The sequence below is a fragment of the Rhodnius prolixus genome, unplaced genomic scaffold (assembly GCF_049639745.1).
Source record: "Rhodnius prolixus isolate KJV_2025 unplaced genomic scaffold, Rpr scaffold_11, whole genome shotgun sequence".
Lineage (NCBI taxonomy): Eukaryota > Metazoa > Arthropoda > Insecta > Hemiptera > Reduviidae > Rhodnius > Rhodnius prolixus.
Genome location: NW_027411625.1, coordinates 13,246,833 through 13,266,167, shown reverse-complemented (window position 1 = coordinate 13,266,167; position 19,335 = coordinate 13,246,833). Strand labels below are relative to the sequence as shown.

At 35.3% G+C, this 19,335-nt stretch overlaps 2 protein-coding genes across 4 annotated transcripts in view; both read right to left on the bottom strand.

Annotated features, from left to right (window-relative positions):
- PlexB (plexin B) overlaps positions 1 to 4,189 on the bottom strand; it is a 38,260-nt gene extending 34,071 nt beyond the window's left edge. The window contains exons 1-5 of one of the 3 annotated variants that reach the window (XM_074137749.1): positions 4,050 to 4,189; positions 3,661 to 3,809; positions 3,378 to 3,564; positions 2,676 to 2,952; positions 862 to 1,278 (exon numbers count right to left, since the gene is read on the bottom strand). In XM_074137749.1, coding sequence (XP_073993850.1) covers positions 862 to 1,278; positions 2,676 to 2,952; positions 3,378 to 3,564; positions 3,661 to 3,755 — 976 coding nt within the window. In that variant the 5' untranslated portion in view covers positions 3,756 to 3,809; positions 4,050 to 4,189. Of the gene's footprint in view, positions 1 to 861; positions 1,279 to 2,675; positions 2,953 to 3,377; positions 3,565 to 3,660; positions 3,916 to 4,049 lie in introns of all 3 variants that reach the window. The other 2 variants (XM_074137748.1, XM_074137750.1) reach the window with 2 other exon arrangements.
- Positions 4,190 to 11,580: 7,391 nt separating this feature from the next.
- LOC141459232 (uncharacterized) lies at positions 11,581 to 17,825 on the bottom strand. Its single transcript, XM_074138049.1, has 6 exons — positions 17,657 to 17,825; positions 15,541 to 15,773; positions 13,893 to 14,111; positions 13,535 to 13,717; positions 13,003 to 13,276; positions 11,581 to 12,165 (listed from the first exon to the last, which is right to left on the bottom strand). Exons 1-6 carry the CDS (start codon positions 17,683 to 17,685, stop codon positions 12,051 to 12,053), a joined length of 1,053 nt encoding a protein of 350 aa, XP_073994150.1. The 5' UTR covers positions 17,686 to 17,825; the 3' UTR covers positions 11,581 to 12,050.
- Between the last annotated feature and the right edge of the window lie 1,510 nt (positions 17,826 to 19,335).

Below are 19,335 nucleotides of genomic sequence, written 5' to 3'. Positions count from 1 at the left end.
TTCTGAGTAATAACATTTTTATTGGAAAAAAGTAATGATTTTAGAAAAAAAACTTTAAAGTGACGTCACTCAAGAACAGAGGAAAATATGAACTTGGCCAATACGTCATTGAACTCCAATTTTGATGTACTACACGTAGTAGGCCTATTGACAATACTTACTGGTTCACCCTGTATATATTTCTTTTTTTTTAGGTAGAGTAAGAATCATTCCATGACGAATTGCTTGAGAAACGAGATTAGGTTCAGGATCTTTTACTGAAAAAGGTTGACTATAGAAGAGCACAGGTTGTTCCCTTAAGGTTATTGTCCGGTTTATTCGAGCAGCAGGGAATCTTAGGTTGCTCAAGTCCGAGACCGGCCTTTTGACGTATGTACTTCTTGCTCAGAATAGGTATCTACTCGGGCCCAGAATGGTTTTGGATAGCATAGAGCTTAGTCCCAGCCCAAAGTCTAATAATAATAATAAGGGAAGGGATTAGCTATGCGGTTAGTGTATTGGATTCCCACGCGGAGGTCCCGGGTTTGAATCCAGCTGCTGACCCTTAGATTTTCTCTTCCTAGGAGCTTCTTACAGCTCACTGTCCGGTGATGGACAGTGTTGTCTGTAACGAGTGAACACTGTCCGGAGGCCAGTGCACTGAAAAAAGCTGCAGGCGCTAATAACCTCAGATGTTGATGCGCCTTAAATCATAAATAATAATAATAATCCCCTTCAATAAATTATCCATTCCATTGGATGGATCAATGTTTGATCTATCTACTTTAACAGCATTTAGCCTGATCACTGTCTGTGACGAGATATGACCACATTTCTGTAGATGATAAGACTGTAGATGTTTAGTCATAAAACGATACTTACTTGTAGAACAATGTATCGTGATTTCTGTGTACGAATCATAATTGGCATCGTTAATGCAGAGTCTAGCCAGTCGGGTTACGTATCCTAGTTCCTCTTGCCCGGCTAGATGAGATTGTTTTTGCACTATAACAAAGTATGCGTAATCCGTGGAATTGAATCCGTAGATATAGTTAACTAGAAATTGGTCCCGATATTTTACGTCGATTCTCAACAGCGACTGTTTGGAAAATGATAGTTCAGCAATATCTAGATTCTTTAGATCTCTGGAGGATATGGCTGGCACATCGTGGCGATATTCACCGTTGTTTGTGAACGTTGTACCAACATACAATACATTCGAAGGTTCCCAATTATTGTAATAATTTTCTGGACCAATAAATGCATATGTTGAAGAGTTTTCATCATTTGCTGCAATGCCTGCAAAGAACAAAAACAGAAAAAATTATTACAGGTGTCCTTTGAAGATAGCAGCCACCTCCGTATGGTATCATGGGAAAAGTAAAAACTGGTGCAAACACAAACTTCACTTTCTCCTACCAAAGTTTAAACAGTTAAGTTTTCTTCAAACTTAAAATGTAAATGAAAACAAAGCTAACGTATAAATGAAAAGTTGATAGTGGCTGATTTATATAACTTTTGCAGTTTAATAAACCTTTACACTCAACTTTTCAAACTGTAAGTTTTGTTAAGGAAATAATAAAGGAGGACAAGTGTCCATGCGAAGGCCACACTTCGCAGTCAATCCATCACCTGGTAGAAGACTGGAGTGCAGACTACTGGAGAGGCACTAAAGACCATTGGACAATTAACAACCTTCAAGGGTATCGGATGGCCAGAAACAATCAACAACTTCTCAGAGAACAATTTTTATACACCTTATAAATTATATTGTTTTCGATTTGTCATAAACTCAAATTTAACAACTTGTTAAACAGTCTCGTTTGTTCCCTATCCTCATACATATAATTTATGTAATACAAGTAACAATAATTTGATATGTTTTTTGATATCACGCTATATTTTAATTTGATTAGGTTTTTTTTGTATGTTTTATTCTGGTCTTATTTATAAACAGATTTTGGTTTTGAACTGATCAATTTCATTAGTTAGATGAATAATTTATTTACCACATCAATATATTCTCTTGTTAGTAGACTTGTTTGTTTCCATGAAATTCATACCTTTTCAGCATTATTTTTCTTGGTTTTTAACATAAGATTTGAATAGTTAAACTGTTAATACATCTACTTCTAAATCTATTTGAATAATTGTATTATATAACGTCTGTTTCAACAATACTTGTAGTGTCCAATGTGCGAGAAATGTGTAAATAAACGGCCTCTTCAGGTACAGGTCTGAGAAAAAACAAATACTATACATAGGCCAATTTGCAAAAACTACTATTTTTCGTGCTTAGGAGACTTCAAAACGTGAAGTTCTGATGAAAACTTAAAATCGAAAATCTCCTAGGAAACAAGAATTCCTTCTAAGAGAGGTAAAAAAAAATAATAACAAATAACAACGGAGCTAATGAGGCCAAACCGGACTAATTGGAACTGCTTTCTTTCTATATTTAGTGCTAGCAGACGAAAATCAGTACTGTATCGGGTAAATCAGGGAGTCTCGTCACCCTAATCGTAATGGAAACAACGGTGTTATGTCAGTCCCATAAAAAACATTTAAGAATAGCGAATCTTCTATTTTGAAAGCAATTAAATATACAGTAAACATTTTTAAGTTTATAAGAACTTGGTCATAAAGATAAAGTATAGTGAGTTTTTACTTAAAAACACTAATAAAGTTCTAGTACTTACCTCTAGGAAAGAATTCTCCACCTTTGGATATGTTAGAGAGTATGTACTTGTGACAGGCACCTTGCAGTACAGACCCACAGGCGATCAACGATCTACCTTTAGCATCGATTACTAGTATCTTATTCACATTGTCCGTTGGTACTATGGGAATGTCTGGAGTATCACAGCCGCGAGCATGGCATAGATAGGAGTCATCCTGTGGACCTGTCACTACACACTGCTCCACCGACAGAGCGGAATTTAACTGCGCCAGTCGGTTCACACCACCCACGTAAATCTGTAACACAGTAGTAAAGTGTGGGTAAGTTAAAATAGTGGGTAGATTGCAGCTTAATCCAGAAATAGTTGCTCCACTACTACATTCTGCTACTTGTGTTATGGATTAAAGGTTTTAAAGTTAAGCTAAAATTCTCAATTCCCTAACGCACAGTTTTTGTAATATTGGAAGGTGAATACAATATGTGAGTGAAGGTGTGTACAATAATATGAAGGTTACAACTAAACCCAAATGTAATTGGCATACAGCTGAAATCAGACGTAACTGGCTAAAAGCAAAAACTCTTGGCAAGTATATGTACAATCTGTAGGCGCGATAAATAATCTATTGTTTACCTCTCCTGTCACTAGTGTGAATGTGGAGGTACCTACAGCACTCAAGATGAACTTTGTAGGAGTTATAACTTAACAACTATGTATACTTACCCTCGAAGTAACTTGATCAATTGCCAAATGAGTTAAGCGCTTGATATTTGCCACTGAACAATTTCCTGTGCTCTCGACAGGAAATTCCGATTTAACCGACATGTTATTACAAGGACGGAACAGCCAACTGATCAAAAATGTTATTGTAACTTGACTTATAAATAATCCCATTCTGTTTACATGGTACCTGAAAAATAAAAAAGTTAATAGCGAATTGCTTTCAAATTGACACCACCTTACAAGGCAGACCTTAAAAAGTGTTTACTCATGTTCAACAACGTACCTTAAACTGGGTTGGGTTTGTTGGATAGAGATCAGTAAGCTTACACTGATCTGGTATATAGTCACGTTTTGTGCGAAGCTACTGAGGGGACACATTCACAGTCCGTGACAGTCCATACAACAGTTTTAGTCCAGTGTGGCAATCTCAAACTGAATGAGGTTAATCGTTAGTGAGCACTCACAGCTCGGGGAATAAGTACATAGTTACTTGTTTAGTGTACGAATTGAGTCCAAATTCACACGGTCTACGACAGCCCTTTAAAGAATGTATAGTATAGCTATAGCAAGTCCCTCTCACTAGTTAAATTTTAATCTAGCTTTTCTTTACCTGGGCGAAGTATTGAATTGAGAGAAATGATTAATAACTTAAATTACTCTAAATTTACTCACCACATCTATATTTCTTGCGTCCCATTCTTTTGACTATTTATTAGGTTCAACACCTAAAAACTTCTTTTAATCTTATTTTCCTACATATCTTAACTGTATCAACACTTTTAATTAAGATGGTTTTTGTAATTTATTTTACAAATTAATATCTTCTTTGAATAATTAAGGATCACTAATAAATGCCTCAAAATTCTAACACGAGTTAATAATAGTACTCTAAACAAAATAAAGACACTGAAATACTTTTAGAAAATATCACTGAATTTTCATAACCTATGTAGATGTAAGAAACTCTGCAGTTATGGTAGGTAATTTAAATAAAATTGTAATTCAAAAAAAGTATGTGTTCAATTCTTACTAGACATGTTCATAAATTTAAATTACACACTTATGTTTTATTACTTAATTTTTCATTAAAATATTTTAATTTTATTAACATGAAATTCTGAATCCTGTTTAATTGTAACCTCCAGAGTTTGTTTTAATGTTTATATCAATTCCAAGTGTATAACCAACTGTCTTTGGAATTTAGAAACAAAATAATAATAATTCCCATTTTCTTTTTAATTTAAAATTATTAATTAATGTAATTAAAAAATAAAATATTGAGTTTAATTAATTGTTCATTAAATTTTTTGGTCTTAACAATTAGCGGCGGTGCCTAAAATATGTAGGGGTGCAATCACGACGGAATTAATTTTTTGTGGGTCTAATGAAAAATATTGAGGCACTAACAAATTCTTTTGAAGTTCTCTGAAATCTATTCGTCGTACACTTTGAGTAGCGATATTTTCTAGTATCTACATTTGTACATATATGAAACTATAAGGAATTATTCCATGACCTTTACTTATATCTGCAATCTTTGTAAACAAACAAAGAACTAAAACAATGAGTTTTCAGCTGTTCCATATGTATGAAACAAATAAAAAGTGAAACGTGAATCGGAATCGCGGTAATAAAATGGCACTAGGTCTGGCTATAAGTTCGACCAGGCAGTTTTCAAACCCAAATTTGTTATTACTTTTAGTTTCTTATAATTAAAGCGTGTTACCACCAATATCTTTGGCGTCGGGTACTTGCGAGCAATATTGGAACTTGTCAGTGACTAATAGAAGCTTCTGGAAAGAGAAGCGTCTAAGGGTAGTAAGTTTGGAATCGACCAGGAACCTCCGTCTTACAAATCGATCGCACCGACAACGGACCTAACGCCTTCCCTTATTTTCATTTTCTATTAGATCCTCTTTTTTCATCAAGCCAAGAAAATGAAGACAATAAAAATCAGAAACTGATGTCAGCCTCCAGCCATTGTCTTCATGACATCACGGAAGGGTTTATTCCGTGGAAGTTTCTACGTCGTTATATAGCTATAAAGCTATAGTCGTTTTGACACGTCTTCTAATCAACGAGGTAATAATGCCTCGAAAACATGGGCTTACACTAATAAGCATATTTTTTTGAACGTCTCGAAATGCATTAGAATTTTCTTTGTAACAATCACTTCTTTAATTTTCTTGAACGCCTGTTTAATCTGAAATGAACTTAATTTGTATGACCCCTTTATGTATTTAGATTAAGATTCTAATAGGGTGGCCCTTAAGGCCTACGCCTCTGCGACCCCTTTGGATCTATTGTGGCTCCCCCACTCTAGAGCTCGGCCTCCAGACCCGTCCGTTTAATCAGACTCTGGAGAGCGACTCTTGGGTAAAGCTCACAGGCCTTGGTTTTTCCTCCCCGAGAAGTAACATCCTTAGCCAGACCAGCCCCTCACACTGACACAACACGTGCAATGCTATTTCCTCCTCTTCCTGACAGAACCTACAAAGGCTATCATCTGCCAGGCCCATGCGATGCATGTGTTTTCTGAGCCTGCAATGGCCGGTTAATAGGCCTACAATTATCCTTATAGCTCCACGGCCTTGACGGATTAATTCTGCAGTCAGCAATGTATTTAGATACAGGTATTTAAGTTAAGGATGTGAGTTTAAATATAAATATGTATATTATCACAAATGATATTTTTTTAGGTAGAACTTTAAATGCGATTTTTCGTTTAATGACATGAAAAATAAAATACGAATTACAACGACTAAATAGGACTTATATAGCGCTAAATATTTACCCAGGTGAAAACAAAGCTTCCTTCAAAACTTCTAAAATAGAGGTAATGTTCACGTACAATATAACAAACAGAAAAATTATTGAGGGTAGAGAAAATTGAAATTAATTGTTATATAACCCGACCACTACTTTAATATTTTCACTTGGTCACGTCAAAACCATAAATTTAGTTAAATAAGCTAATTTTTTGGGAATATTGTCTGAAATCCAAACTAAATATTGCAGATTAATAGTTGCAAAGTTTTGGGAAAATATTAAGTCCAATTTTTCACTGTTTCGACATATTGTTCATTTAATGAACGGGTCCGGGACGTTGTATAAAGGTTGGTCGTAAAAAACTGCACAAATAATGTAACTTAGAAAAACAACCAACTTGGACAATTTTTTCTCTTTTTCTATGAAAAATACAATTCCCAGATTTTTTAAAACTGAGTGTGTGTGGCTATGTCATGAATTTAAGTAATCCAATAACACTGCCAAATAGAACCATATCTGTACTGAATTGTGAAACTTAGTTTACATGTCTGGCTAAATGTAAGTTGTTTATTATTTTCAAAACCAGCAGCCTAGTACATAACATATGTAGATGTAACGGTACGTAGAAATGATTATTAATAGCTGAATTCACTTGTCAAAAAGTGTCAACTTCTCAGCTTCTTTGAAAAGTAATATAATCTTTAAACAGGAATTAAAAGGTTTCAAATTGCATAGGATCCAAAGATGAGGATCCGCTCATTATATTATTGTAATATTACGATATTACAGAATTTAAGATCAGGTACTTCCATGACACACCTTGGCAACGCAAGAATTCAAGGAATAGGTGAGAGAATAATCAAGTTTGATAAAACAGAGGATATTTTACTTATTTTATCTACTGCTCGCTTCTGAAGCTCCGAAGCTAACGATGGAAAATGCCTCAAAGCCTACTTTCCACCATCATATCATCTATAAATTATTTGAACCAGGCCTAGAGAAGAAAGAGAAAATAAAATCAGTAAGAAAAAAATTATACATAATTAATTTCCTCAGTTTCAGATAATTGAGTATTAGTTTCTTCAATAATAACAAAACTGGTGACTCCTACAGAAGACTTGACAGTCGATAAACAAAAAAAGAGAACCCAAAGTCGCTCAATTAGGTGGGAGTTACAATCTCTCCCTTTTCAATGCCAGATCTAAATATATAATTCATAAAGTAGGGAGAACTATTCAGAAGGTCGAGAATTACTGTGGTTAGAAAAAAGTATGACATAGTAGTGAGCTCATGATCAACTACTCTTATTTCTCGAAGCCTCGAGTCGCGCTTTTCTCATCGATTAAAATGAAAACAAAGCTTCCTTCAAAACTTCTAAAATAGAAGCTTTCAAGAAACAGGTGGCAGAACTTTCTTGTTGTTCAGGATCATGTTAGTACCAAAACATGTGATTATTATAAGGTAGCATTTGATCTTGGTAAAATATTGTATCTTTCATCTCATTTATTTATTTTTGTTTTTTATACCTTCAATTAAATGCCACTTAATGCTGCACAGTTAGTGCTCCAACGATTGTTATTAATTATTAACGTACTACATTAATTAGAAGTACTATACTAAGAAATTGATAAGAAAAAGGAAACAACTGAAGCTCCTATTTCTTACCTTGTTTGGTCTTCTGGGCCGGATTGTCTAGAACAGTGGTCGGTAAACTCATTAGTCAACAGAACCAAAGAATGATTGCAATTTCTTTTTAGATCCAAATATTATTAGTTCTTGAACTATATAGGAGGTAAAATAGTTATTAGCTTAATTAGGGTACTCCTAAGCTGACCTAAACGTCTTCTTATAATTGCTCAATATGATTGAGATAGATTCGTTGAGGTCGACCCCTTCCAACTCCCCACTTTCGAACATATTGTCGTAAGCAGCAATAGCGGAGCGGGTGGCACCGAGTGCACTGAGTCTGAGTTCCGGGAGAGAATGGTTATTTCACCTACCCTCCCTCGTCTAACGCCACTTATTTAAAACCGACTTCTGAGGATGGTCTACGAAAATTCAATCGTACTGTACGTGCGCACCCACCATGGTATTTTGGAAAGGAGCTATACTCAAGGGCTCGCAAACCGCGGTTTGCCGACAACTGGTCTAGAAGGATTTGAAAGTCTAAAAGTCACCCGCACCGCTTTTGACAATGTCTCCAAAAGTGGGGAGTTGGAATTTCGTTTAAATCTGAGAAAACGCATCATCCAAACGTGCCCAAGAGGAAATATTTTCAACGTTTTTTTAAATACTAGCTTTTTTCGAGCAGTTTTTGACAATCTACCCTCACACAACTGTCCTATAATAAGTTATAATACCTAATTCTGCTCTACGATTTGATAACTGCTATTTCTTAGTATTACTTGGCTCTGATGACAGTTTGGTATCTGACGGCAATCCTTGTTTATGGACTAATTGACGTTCATTTTTACAGGAGCTGTCGTCCTCAAGATAACAAAGTAAGCTTTTAACAAAGGTGAAGTGTAAATACAAGCAGTTTTAGCAGATCTTATATTTTTCGTTATACTTATATATTTTCCTTTATAACTATTGAATCTTGGCTTACTTCGTGATTTCTTTCGACTTTTTTTTCGCTAGTTGTCCTCCTCTATATCCTGCAACCAACCCAGCCTTGCCAAGATGTTAACCATATAATAAACGTGGAGTCCAATGTTCTCCATCCCGATGTAAGTGCCCCTACCAGCGAAATCTAGCAGTTTTAATAGCTGCCACCACGTGCAGTTCTTCCTCATAAATCTCCTTTAATTCTCTATTTTCCTGGCCCTACTCCAGTACTATTCAATCTTCATATCTCAGACATTGTGGAGGTTTTTAATTTCCGTGAACCGTGTTCTACTAATGTATGGGAAGATTTCAATCTATTGAAACATTGCGGATAACGTTTATTCATCTTTAATTGATTTTCAAAAGCAGAATATTTGAAAGGAATATTGAGATCTGAACTCTATTCAAGTTAACACTAATAAAAATAGAGTAATGTATTCTCTAACAGTAATGATCCTAACAATTATAAAAGTTTCGTTGCAACACTTATGCGGGGGATCCCATTGCGATTGTTACGAATTTCAGTTATATAGGACTCCCATTTCCTTCGAATGGTAAATTTCACCAAGCTCTGAAGCATTTCTTTTTTTAGAGGTAAAACTGCAGTTAGTAAAGAGCATTTTGATTACTTCCCACACAAGTAGGAATGAATTCCGCTTAAAACATCAGTAAACTCTACAGTCCTGTACCCTTGTGAGACCTAGGCTGATTCAGGCATGGCTACCCATACCATTTCTATCCTACGATAGAAATAGTACAGTAGCAAGCTTTAAAGCAAATTTATTATCTTTTTTAAAAAAAAAACACTGCACACATTCTTAAGATAAGATTTTAAAAATTTATCCATTTGAATTGTATATTTAAATCAACGGCCATCTTGCCAGTAAAGAACATGAAATACATTCCACCCGGCTACCTCATATCTGTTAAAATATCTTGTGGATCTGCTCTCTAGTAAAAAGTAAAGTAAAGTAATGCCTACTTTTCGGGCTTTACGTCCAACTACCAATGAGGTGTCGTGGACGGGGCGAATAGTAAACGTACTTTGCTATAAATTTTTCGTGTTAACCATTATATAAAACCCAAAGTCTAGACCGGGAATCGAACCCAGCACCACAAATACTTATTAACTTTGCAGGTCTCGCCTCTAACCGCTCGGCTACCGTGGCGCCTTGAATCTGCCCTCTATTGTATCAATACATTGAAGGCGTTGTTCTCTTCAACTGGTTGTCAGTTTGTTCTGTTTACCCAAGACTCTTTTTTTCCTCAAAAATAAATAAATAAATTTACATCGTCAAAAAAATTCGAATAGTAGTATTTCGATAGATGTTCTTAACGCTTCGAAAAGTAGATATAATAACACTTAAAGGCGTTGAAAATGTGACTAGGTCCGCAGTGATAGGTAATGTCGCTGATTTTATTCGTCGAAGTATAGATGGTTTCTGTATCCCTAATCGGGATATATAACTCGTACAGGCTCTTTAAAGTCATTCCTCACCAAAAAAACTGACACGACTGAGTTCTCACAACACTATACTTCCAAAAAAATAATAAAATAAATAAAACTATTGCATATTCTCTATTAATTAAAATGTTCTTTTCAAGATGTTGCCCATTTAGTTACGCATTATTTATTAAGGGGCTAGAATCATATATTCATCAATATTTAATTTAACAATAATTATTTTAGAGTGCAAATGAACTAGGTAAATTTAGTGTTCCCTTATTCATGCCCCCTCGTGTAAATAAAAATGCAATTACAACTTAACAATTTTAAAACATTACCTGCGTATACAAGTTTCATTAATTTTATTTCCATTTTTTCACAAAAATGCTTTACTGTTAAGTTTTAAACAACACACATATTTTTCAATTTTCCTCTCAGTCAGTAAGTGTAGTGCGACAGCAAACATAGTTTAAGTAAATTCTCAACACCAAACTGATTAATCAATCTTTAATGATGATGGATGAAAGTCCTATATCTATCAGGGATTCAAAAACAAGCGTGCTACCGCGAAAAAAAACAGCGATATTTATAGGCGTGTTTGTTAGGATTCTAGGTAGAAAACAGCGGCAATAGATATTAATAAAATAAAATTGATTATCAATCTTTGACTGCGTAACCTGTGTTCTAGAATATATTTCAATGTTTCTTTAATTTTTCATTTATTAAAATTATTATGAATAAAACACTATTCTACACAATAATTACTTCCAACATCGTTTGAACTTCATATATTGTATTGTTAGTTAAACCATCTTCAGCGCCATTACAGTCAGCCTTATCAGTCAGTATAGAACTGAACCCTTGTAATAATTTTAAGAGTTCATAGTGTATATCTAAATGGATGTTTAGATGTTGATATCATATAATCTGTAGAATTTAAAGCCCTTTAAAGGAAGCATAATTTAATTTCCAAATAAAAATAACAAGACGAACAGAGCAAGTACAATAAGAGTTAAAGGTAAATACACGGTAAATTCTCTTCGATATACTTCCAAAAAATATACAATATTTACTCACAAATTAAAATATATATATATATATATATATATATATATATATGTACATTATAATAAACTTATAATTATAATTTCCGACATGTTCTTTCAATTTTCTTGGTCTGAAGACTTTGATACTTACTTCGGACCTTAGAAAGAAAGGCAGATTCAGGGCAGGCAACATGTGAAAATGATAAGGCTTTCTAGCAGTCCGCCTAGTTGCTGCCGAGATGGAAAAGTCTAGACTCAGTTAAGCAGGACGTGGTTTACCTCGAGTAAATGGCAAAAATGAGATGAAGAATTGTGGCGATACAACTCAACAGACCATCAGTACCATAAGTATATTTGCCAACTTCTCTTACACTATCCATCCAACACGAACTAAAGAATAAAGACATATGATGAGAAATAGATTAACTTAGAAATTTTCTGAAAGCAGTGCCATACGCGAGAGCTCCAACAGGTGGCAGTAAAATAAGATACAACAGTCAACTACTGAAACAATCAATGACTGTATAGAACCTTTAAAAAGATGTTACAAATAATAAGGTTCAGTTAAGTTAAGAATCTGAGTTTGTGATAAGGTAGTTCAAATAGAGCTCGACACACTAAAAAAAAATCTCAGAGGCAGATTGCAATACTGTTCTTTTTGCCTTCAATACAGAGTAGAGCTAGACGCTCTGGGTTACTTACTAGAGAACCGGATAACCTGCCTAAATTGTTATGAGCATAGATATTATGATTACAGATTAGTATTCCGTAAAAGTTTTCTTTAGGCAAGATTATGTAGCTGTATCATTGATCCAGTCTCAGTTGCTGTAGCAGTGCAGAAAGATTTCCATATCCATCGGGTGGAGTGTCGTAGTAATGCGACGACGATGCTACAGCAATGCTAGTTTCAGAAGTATCTCTGAAAGAAAAAGATGAAGAATTGGTAGTGTAAAGTAAGTAAAAGGTACACTGTGTGACAAACTAAAATAACTAAAGTCGGACCCAAATCCTCGGGTCCCGCTCTGACCTAAGGGCTATCTATGCCACTATTTCAGAGTGTCTCGAGTTACTCTCAGGAGAAGGGGTCAGGATAGTGTGGTGAAGACCCCAAATTAAGTGTGGACGCACTATGTGACTGACAAACTGATGTACTAAGGACGATCTCAAAGTATGGGCCCAGATCCAATAAATACAACATGAAAGTTTTACAGGCCAATGCTGCCTTTATACAGTTTTACCTTCTAAGGGGCATCGAGAACGAACATATTCCGCAATAATACAATTTAGGAAATCAAAACGTTAAAGATCTCCAACATACCTGTGAGACCTGAAAAGTAAATCCAAAGATTTGCTCGCATCTTTGAATAGATTAATCTATTCTTGCGTCGCATCCATAATATTTGGTAGCATGAATAAAATATGTGATAAAAATTTGTGGTCTTTGATAAAACAAAGCCCAATAGAGCTTTAGATAAAGGAATGAAAATGGAGCTGGATCTGCCCAAAGTAGCCGGACGGGAAGAATGCACTAGATTAGAACTCAGAGGGATCCACAACGAGCGATAGATCGAAAAAGGTACCTGGAGAAAATTAGTAGGAAAAAATGAAGATTCTGGTAATCCTAAGCAAATTAAAAAGATCTGTAGGTAATAGAGATGACTGAGAAGTTCTCGTAAAAGTCTTATGCTTCAGGAGCTTCAAGACCTAAGAAGAATATCAACGTCAACTTACAGAGTTACAGAAGAAGAATACATACGTGTAATAGGGTGTCTGTTGGTCTAGTTGTTGGGGCGAACTTGGGAGTTGATCCGGCGGTTGTTCAAGCCGTGGAATCTCATCCACAAGTACATTAGTATAACGTGGTGGACATTCGAAGTAAGTCACTCCTAGACGTTCTGAGCTGTCACACAAATGAGAAGTTGTCGGTGGGTAATATGGGGGTGGTGCCGCAGGGACACTACTTTGTCCTGAGCTGTAATTTCTCAAATCTTTTTTCACTTGGGCCACAGCAGCAGCACACGTTTCCGCACCTTAAACAATTAAACGTGAGCTAATATAAGGGTTAAATCGCAGCTATCAGTGGTTGTTTGTGAAGATAAAAGCTAGGCTCGAGTAATTGTGCTGGTATGTAACGAAACACTTATCTTCCAATAATAACTTCAAAGAGGTTAAGAACTTCTCAGCAATGTGCCCTTGAGTTACAGTTTGTTAGTGTGACACTATCTTGGTGTAAATCTGTGAGAAAATAATTTGAACCATTTCTTTTTTTCTTCATTTTTTTTACTCACCATTAAACTTCATTTCTTGTACGCTGCAATTCGCATCAGGCAATTTAGACGCCACAGTTCGTTGAGCTTTGAATATCATCGCTGCTTTTTCTGCAAACTCAAAATATTGCTGAGATAGGTTTACTAAACCCTCTTTCATCAATAGCATTTTGATGGATTCATTTTCAGTTGTGTTCGCCGCCACTGCAAATATAAAATTTTCAGTTTATTAATTGGTGAAGGTCAGTTGCTCTGCACTACAGTGTAGGTAAGTCACATGTTTTTGTGAGAAACATGACAGATCTTAAAAGATTGTGTAGTTCAGTGTTCTCCACCAACTTATCGTGTTAATAAAGCCAACTAAAATATGAAAACTCACCTTCCATTTGAGCATTTTGTATCGCCATCTTAACATCTGCAAGTTTGTCTTCAATCTGCTTCAGATCGTCCACCGATGATTTCGTGCTAGCCTTTCGCAATTCCTTGCATAGTTTGGCCTCTCTAACTTCTAAACAGCTCAAAGCAGCTCTTGATTTATCTAACTGCATCTCAGATTCCAGAATAGTCTCGAACTGATGTTGATATTTTTTTAATGCAGCTATAAAAAAAATAGGCACAAAAAATATATTATTTTTTGTGGTATTCAAGAATCTTGTAGATGTATTAAATGTAAATAAAAAACGGCGTTTTATCCAAAGAAGTTCCATGAATTTCAAAAATCCTCACGTGCCGAAAATGGCGAAATTCTAAGATCACTGAAGGTTCCAAGTACAGGCTCTAGACACAAAAAGATAACCTATATTCCTTTATCTCGGAACGTGATCAAAGAAGTTCGGAAAACAATATTTTTATATAATTATTATAAACAGGCTAGAAAGAAGAGCAAAAATATTGCATGCTTATAATTATGTAATTCCTAACTCTAAAAAGTTCTTTTATGAAGGCGTATTGAATGCAGTGGCTATCTTAAGTTTTTGAAGAAGTGAACCCAAAAAAGAAAGGTGATTAGAAGAGAAAAACGTAGAGACAAGGAATTCTCATAGACCTAAGATTCCAGTAGCTCTTCTATTCCTAAATGATCGTATCTAGATCATGTTTGGGTACAGCCGATCGCAGAATACTTTCAAAATTTACCTCACTATCTGTTAATATTGGCAAAAGAAGCCTAGAGTTGGAATTAACTCTTGAAGAAAGGACTGAACATGGTATGCTGAAGGCACGTTATTCTGTCTTCTTTTGTGTCTGGTTTAAAAGTTAATTTAAATATCTTATCTGATTATTACAAGAAAACTCTCTTACAGTATGTCCAGCAATAATTTTTTTAGTTCCAGTCAATAAATGAGGTCTTCTTCTAAAATACAATAACGTCTTCCACAACGAGGGTCAGCAAGTGTAGTGTAGGAAAAATAGCTGAAGTAGAATTCTCTTCGAACAGTTAATCAACCTCTGATGATGGATGGAAGTCTGGATCTGGTCAGCGATACAATAAAATAACGGGTTATGATAAAAACAGCGATATTTTTCTGCACTGCGGACCTAAACACATTTTCAATTTTGAAATTTGCGACAGGTAATTCTTCTTTGCTCTCATTATTTAAAAATATTAGATCAGATTTTTAGGCGACAAATGCATCCATATTTGAAAATGTGCTTCTAATAATTTCGGAGATTCGGATACAACTGCACTTTAATCGATTTAAGAAAGCACAGCTTTTGTTTTTCCAAACAGTTTTTAAGCTTCATTCTCTTAATTTAAACACTCAATTCCTAAGTTAGGGATTAAATAAAGTTTGATAAAATTAAATTTTTGTTTAGATTTATTCCATAACAAATCAATCTTTGTCAAAAATTTTATGCAATCATTGAGATTACTTTACTCAAAAATTTTCAGTGTTAATTAACTGAATGCAAGCGGTTTTTAATGGCAAAGCCAATAAATGGTATGAGTTAAAGATAACTTATTCATTAGTTAATGGGCTATATTTTCAACATTAATACAACACTTAAAAATGGCAAGATTATTTTACTCAAGAACTGGGTTTGCAATTCGGTCCACAAGCCCTGCAGTTGCACTACATGGTCCAAAACTTCCCGCAGTCCTCGGTTATGTTCTGTAGAAACCCACTTAACCATATCTGACCAGGCAGTCTCCTGATTTGCGATGAAAGACTTGTACGCACTCTTCGACTCCTTCCAGTCTGAGATGATCAACTTCAGGCTAGAGTGACCAGACTTTACAGATCTCAAGCGGATGCCACTTCTGAGGAAAAACAAAGCAAATTGTATAATAGTAATTGCTTGAAAAAACGTTGAACTCAAGGCCAAGGTTCTTGGCAGGATATCTGATGCTAGTAATTGCTGCCCGAAGCTTCCATACTACTCTTATTAATGGAAGGGGGTGCAGAAGCATTTCAGTCTGTCCCAATATTTTCTAGGGCAGCCGGAGTGCCAAGTACCAATGCTATAAGTGCCGCACAGCCATAGCACAATATTAAGTACAAAGCAGATGTGGTAACCTTTGTGTGGTCCGTTGTGTTTAACAAATACATAACAGAAAAAAATACATCACTGATAATCCCTTATTCTATATATTAACAGTCTTATTTTATAAACATTAAAAGTCCGGCATTTCCTCAGAGAATATGCACTGCGCCATCAGATTTTAAGAAGAAAATTAATATTGAAGGGGTCCTGCTGAAAAAATCTTCAAAGGTGATGAGGAAATCAAAATGAGAAATATAATCATATAACTGAAAGAAGTAAGAATACATCAGTATATTTGAATACATATGTGTGAGTGCTGGTGGTGCATGTAATGATGTAGTAAATTTGTTTAAATAAATGTATTTATTAGTAAGAATTCGTTAAGTTAAAAAAGACAGAAAAAATATGGATGCTTTGGGTGTGCGTATAAAAATATATATACAGGGTGTTCATTTTAAGACGGCTCAAATGCATTTTATGCTTAAACTGTTAATCTGAGTAAAAAACGGTAGAGGAAAAATTTGTTGTCCACCTCTAGTTTCAGAATATGTGACTTGATTTTAGATTCCTGCCCGCATACGCGGCTGACGCACGACCAAAAGTGAGGGTTCGCGGTTGACCCCCATTTTCATATACACAGTTTTAAAGAGTATAAAAAGTTATGAAAGAAACCGGAAATCGCAATTAGATATCTTCAAAATTAAAGGTGATAGGCCATTTCAAAATCTAGTATTTATTAAACATATTTCAATATTTTAACTTGTTATCAAAGAGAAAGAGGAGCACGCGATAGGTCATTTTTATGTATTTTTTCATCCCCTTTCTACTAAAAATATTGCCAAGGTAGTAAAGCTAGTGTTTTTCTTAATATCGGGAAATAAGTCGTTTTCAGAGTGATTTTTCTAAGAAAAATCAAATGTTAAGAGCTTTAAATGTTCTCAGGCATACACAAAATGGCTAAAAATTACATCTGTTACAAACAAGAAGGTTTAATAATTATTTGGTAATTTTGGGAGAGTTGCGTTTAATTACCCAAAAAATTGGAAACCTCCTGCCACATATTTAAGTGATCTTTCATGTAAAGGATCAAACTTATTCCTTAATTTATTAAATACATAATGCACTTTACGCAGCTTGTGTAGCATGTACTGTGCCTTCAAAGTGCCTCTTCTGGCTCGCAAGCCAGGTTAGCCAGGAGGTCATCAACTGCTCTCTGTATCTGAGGAGGCAGAAGGGTACGAACCAAATTCCCTAACCTCAGCTCCACCAGACCTTGATGGGCAAGGTATTGCGCTGGATGCAGAAAGAGGTGAATAGGTGCCATTTTACCAGTGATACAGGATAGGCAGTTGATTGGTTAGTATTGTGGTCACAATACTTAAGCAGATTAACAGAATAGTGTCGCGGTTTTATTATTTTAAAAAAAAACCTTTAGCATAGGGACCCCAAAATAAACATAAGTAAATATTCTTGGTTTGAAGAAAAAAATAAACATATGCTGTTTGAACATTAGAGAGCTTGTTAAAGTAAGTGTAAGTAGGCCACTCACCAAATTTATTAGAGTTAAGGAATTTATGGCTAAAATTGTATTTCCTAAAGGGGTCCTTATTTGGACATAGTAGATATATGTATATCTAAAATAAAATCTTAAAATGTTACCTTCTCAACGCTTTGTTCGCTTTATCCATCGGTCAAATTTAAAACGTAAAACTTCATACACACATACACCCGCAAGCTTAGTATAATTTCTGTTAATACTTTAAGGAAGTAAACACCAAAAACAGACCTAACCTGGCCACCATAAAACATTTGTTTACTGTGTTACAGTGCTTCACTTTTACTGTTTAAAAATTAAAAAAAAAAAAAAATTAAGTTCCTCTCTCTATCCTCCAAAAAATACTTACTAAATTTCTAGCAATTTTTAGTTGCAATACCAATAGTATACTTTAATTTCTTTTAATTCTATGTGTATGTAAAATAGTCTTTCGGCACTCTAGAATTTCTCTGGCTCCCACATCTGAACACCTTAACGAATCATGAAACGCGTTACAGCGTTAAAGATCTACTATTTAGAATTTTAATTTATTAGAAGACTGTTCAACTGCCTTTTGTATGCAGCAATCATTGAGAAGTTAACCCCCAAATTCTTGTGTAGGACAATATCATCTATTTTCCGGTATCTATAAAAAAATCTTTCACTTGACTTAAGGCGTCTATAGATTGTGGAAATTATATCCTGGATTTTTCCACGCAAACTTCAAGGCTCCATTGTCTACATACAGGGGTGTCAAACTCAATTAAAACATGGGCCACTTGGTGCAATAGCCAAGATTCACCCGGGCCACATCACATTTACAAGTTTGATTTGATAGTTTTATTCATAACAGCACAACCCAGAGTGCTCTTTTTAACCTTTTCGCTATTGGGATCTGTTTGCATTACGTGCCATAGAGTAGCAGACATATCGCTTCCAAACGTCGCCAGAACTGAGTTAGCGCGTTTATACACGCCCACAGGCCCCCAGGAAAGGTACTGGCCTGTATTCTCGTCTTCAGTAGTTAAAGGGTTAACGAGGCAATTGTGTGTACGGTATATTACCTCGATCTCCTCCGAAGCGCTATTTCCTTCATAACAATTTTTTCTAATTTCATTTTATTTCAGAACATCGTGGGGCACAAAAAATTACCACGGGGGCCGCATGCGACCCGTGGGCTGCCAGTTTGACACCCCTGTTCTACAATACTGATCAAATTTCCTAGTACGGACTTAAGGTCCGAATCCAGCTGCTGACCCTTAGATTTTCTCTTCTTAGGAGCTTCTTACAGCTCACTGTCCGGTGATGAACAGTGTTATCTGTAACGAGAGAACACTGTCCGGAGGCCGGCAGTGCACTGAAAAAAGCTCCGGGCGCCAATAACCTTAGATGTTGACGCGCCTTAAATCATCAAAAAAAAAAAAATACGGACTTGGAAATGCAAGATGCAAGAATTTCAAAAATTTATTAAAATTAAAGTCATAACGTATATTTGTAATTCTTTCTTTACACATATTACGTACAGAAGCGCATGTGACCTTAGGTCGTAAAGGTAAAACTGCATATGCCACTATATAAAGATATGGATTATTAGATGTCTATTCAACAGCCTTTTACATGCAGCGATCATTGAGGAGTTAAACCCCAAATTCTTGTGAAGGGCAATACCATCTATTGTCCGGTATCTATAAAACCATCTTTCACTTGAGTTAAGGCGACTACAGATTGTGGAAATTATTATCCTGGATTTTTCCAGGCCAAATTCAAGGCATTAATGAATGAGCCAAACAAATAATAACTGACA

What these genes read in the sequence shown, in the direction of transcription:
- LOC141459232 (XM_074138049.1), bottom strand. Translation starts at nt 17,685, where the DNA reads ATGGATAAAGCGAACAAAGCGTTGAGAAG. An exon ending in ATTGCAAACCCAGTTCTTGA is followed by an intron (nt 14,112 to 15,540) that starts GTAAAATAATCT and finishes TTTTTTTTATAG; the next exon opens with CTGCATTAAAAAAATATCAA. An exon ending in ACAAAATGCTCAAATGGAAG is followed by an intron (nt 13,718 to 13,892) that starts GTGAGTTTTCAT and finishes TTATATTTGCAG; the next exon opens with TGGCGGCGAACACAACTGAA.